General features: G+C 54.0%; 1 protein-coding gene across 1 annotated transcript; it reads right to left on the bottom strand.

The window, feature by feature from the left end:
• Positions 1–677: 677 nt before the first annotated feature.
• Positions 678–2,415, bottom strand: SOX3 (SRY-box transcription factor 3). Its single transcript, XM_081180251.1, has 2 exons — positions 2,290–2,415; positions 678–2,181 (listed from the first exon to the last, which is right to left on the bottom strand). The coding sequence occupies exon 2, from the start codon at positions 2,147–2,149 to the stop codon at positions 1,151–1,153; it is 999 nt and encodes a 332-aa protein (XP_081036377.1). The 5' UTR covers positions 2,150–2,181; positions 2,290–2,415; the 3' UTR covers positions 678–1,150.
• Positions 2,416–2,812: the final 397 nt, after the last annotated feature.

The raw sequence follows: 2,812 nt of genomic DNA, 5'->3' as shown, positions 1-2,812 counted from the left end.
AATCTAAATGACCTGTTTCGTGGGGTTGATATGTTCTGTTCGCCAAACTATCCCACGATTAAATCCACAAAACAGAAAAGGCAGGGGAATTTACAGAAATGTACAAGCGCCACGGAGACAACCAGAAAACGTCCCCTCCTCTCCCGTTATCAGCGAATTCTTTTCATTTTCCCTCAAAAGATTAAAATCACATTATTTGCAACAGCAAAGAAAGTATTTTATAAATTTGAAATTCTTTTCCAGTTTCACACAGCCAGCTGGCAATCAGGTTACCCAAAGGCTCCCATCAAAGCAGGATATTTCTACCCGCTCCCCCCGCGAAGCAAGTTTACTCCAAAGTAAACTTGAGCCTAAAAAAAGGACAGACAAACTTGCTTAACTTCCGAGTAAAACTGATGCTCTGAAATCAACCCGGGGACCCACATAGCAATTTGTATATATATATATATATCTATATATTTAAAAGCGGGAAGGTGGGGCCGGGGTTACATATATTTAAATATCTTAAAAATTAAAAGACTCCAGACAGATGTAAAGAACTCCAGGCAAGAGGAAGGGGGCAAAGAAACAAAACAACTCGCCCCCGAACAGTAAAAGACAAAATGTAAACATTTAAGACCGAGGCCAGTTGGCCACGTTGCTCTCCCAACCCACCCACCCCCCAAAAAAAACTTTTTAAGAACTCCCCCCCCGAAAAAACTTGTATATCTATAAGGAAGTATGTTTGATATTTCACAGCGGCTTCTTCCAAGGTGAGCAGAAAATTGTGCTCTATGCAGACGTGCAACTCCCCTTTTGTGTTTTATTCACACATCTAAAGTTCCTTTGAGTTGTTTAGTTGGGTAAAGTTCGCTTTACCTTCCTTTGGAGTTCTCCCGCGCCTCTCCCACCCCAAAGCCATAAACTTCAATGGTGTGGGAATTCAGAGTGGGAGAAGCCACCTACAACGAGAGTCAAGATGCCTGGGGAGACGTCCGCATAGGATTTGCCTTGGGAAGAAGCGTCCAAAAGACTCGCTGGTTAAGCTGGAGAGCCAGCGACACCCCCCTCTGCCCTCAAACCACCTCTCCTGCTACCAAACCGTAGGCGAGACGTTCGGTGCCAGCGTTTTGAGGAAGCGGTGGTAGAGGGCGATCCGAGGGGAACACGGCTAGATGTGAGTTAGTGGCACGGTGCCGTTGACAGCAGTCCCGGCGCTCGGGTAGTGCTGGTGGACGCCGTGTAGCCGGGTGCCCTGCAGTGTCGACGGGTCGGCCGCGTCGCCCCCGGGCGGAAGGTACATGCTGATCATATCCCTCAAATCTCCCAGGCAGGCCCGCTGGGAGTGCGAGGTGATGGCCGGTGGCGGCGAGCTGGGCTCAGATTTCACCACGGAACCCATCGTCCCCAAGCTCATCGAGTGCCCCGACGGTTGCTGGCCGTAAGCGGCAGCCGCCGCCGCCGCAGCAACTGGAGACATGCTGTAAGTGGAGGCTGCCGCGCTCATGTAGGGTTGAGCGCTGGACATGATGGGGCTGTACTGGAGGCCGCTCACATCGTAGCGGTGCATGGGCTGAAGCTGCGCGTTGCTCATGGCCGGGTGCTGGCTGTAGCCCAGTTGCTCGGGCATCAGCGAGGCGTAGGCGCCGTTGGGCCAGCCGTTCATGTGCGCGTAGGAGTCCAGGCGCTGCCCGACCCCGACGGGGCTGCTGACGCCGCCTCCGCCGGCGCTTCCCGGGGCCAGCAGGTTGCCCGGCAGAGAGTACTTGTCCTTCTTGAGCAGCGTCTTGGTCTTCCGACGTGGCCGGTATTTATAATCCGGGTATTCCTTCATGTGGACGGCGCGGAGCCGCTTGGCCTCGTCGATGAAGGGGCGCTTTTCCGCGTCGCTCAGCAGCTTCCAGTCCGCGCCCAGGCGCTTGGAGATCTCAGAGTTGTGCATCTTGGGGTTTTCCTGAGCCATCTTGCGCCGCTGGCCCCGCGACCACACCATGAAGGCGTTCATCGGCCGCTTGACCCGGTCCTGGTCCGTGGCTCCGGTTCCTCCTCCTCCTCCTCCTCCGCCGCCGCCGCCACCCTTGCCGTTGCCTCCCGGAGCGCCGTTCCCGGCCGAACCTCCTCCGGGGTTAGGCTGGGGCGCCTTCAACTCGCTCTCTAGTATGCTGTACATGGCTGGGGCAGGCAAGAGATGCGCCAGCTTGGCTGCCGGGTGGGAAAAGAAATATATTAGACTTACAAGAAGAAAGAGGAGGAGGGTAGGGGAAAAGACTTTTAAGTTCAAAAAGAGTCTCGGAGACCCTGGCTACTAACTTCTCCGGCAGCGGAACGAGCCCCTCTTCGGATCTGCTCTTTCTTCGGACGGCTCTCTTCTCCAACTGCTGCCAGCTCACCAAGATCTCCGGCCCTATCCGCTGTAGCCTTTCTCTGCGGGCCATTTGATTGACGGCCTATAAATGAGAAGCCGCCGGCCAATCAGAGCGCAGACCTCGACAGGCCCCTGACGCAGGGGGAATTGACCAGGTTCCCAAGCTGCTCCCCTCCCTTCTTCCCACTCACCCGTCCAAAGTTGCAACTTTTGGAGGGTTCATTTTTCATCTATGCCCCCCTCCCTCGCCTCACCCCCCCCTTCAATGTGTGCATTTATAGCTGTGGGATACCAATGCCAGTCCTTTTCTTCCTCCATCGGGAATCTTGAGTGGGTAACTTAATAAAGTTTTTTTTTTTTAAAAAAAAAAGATATACCCAAGCACTATTTCCCCTTTCCACCCCGTTTTCACAAGCATGCACGCACACACACGCACACAATTTGATAAGAAAGCGGCGGGTGTGTGTG

Source organism: Podarcis bocagei, assembly GCF_964188305.1.
Source record: "Podarcis bocagei genome assembly, chromosome: Z".
NCBI classification, from domain to species: domain Eukaryota; kingdom Metazoa; phylum Chordata; class Lepidosauria; order Squamata; family Lacertidae; genus Podarcis; species Podarcis bocagei.
The sequence above is the reverse complement of the archived record's forward strand: the minus strand, read 5'-3'. Positions and strand labels throughout refer to the sequence as shown.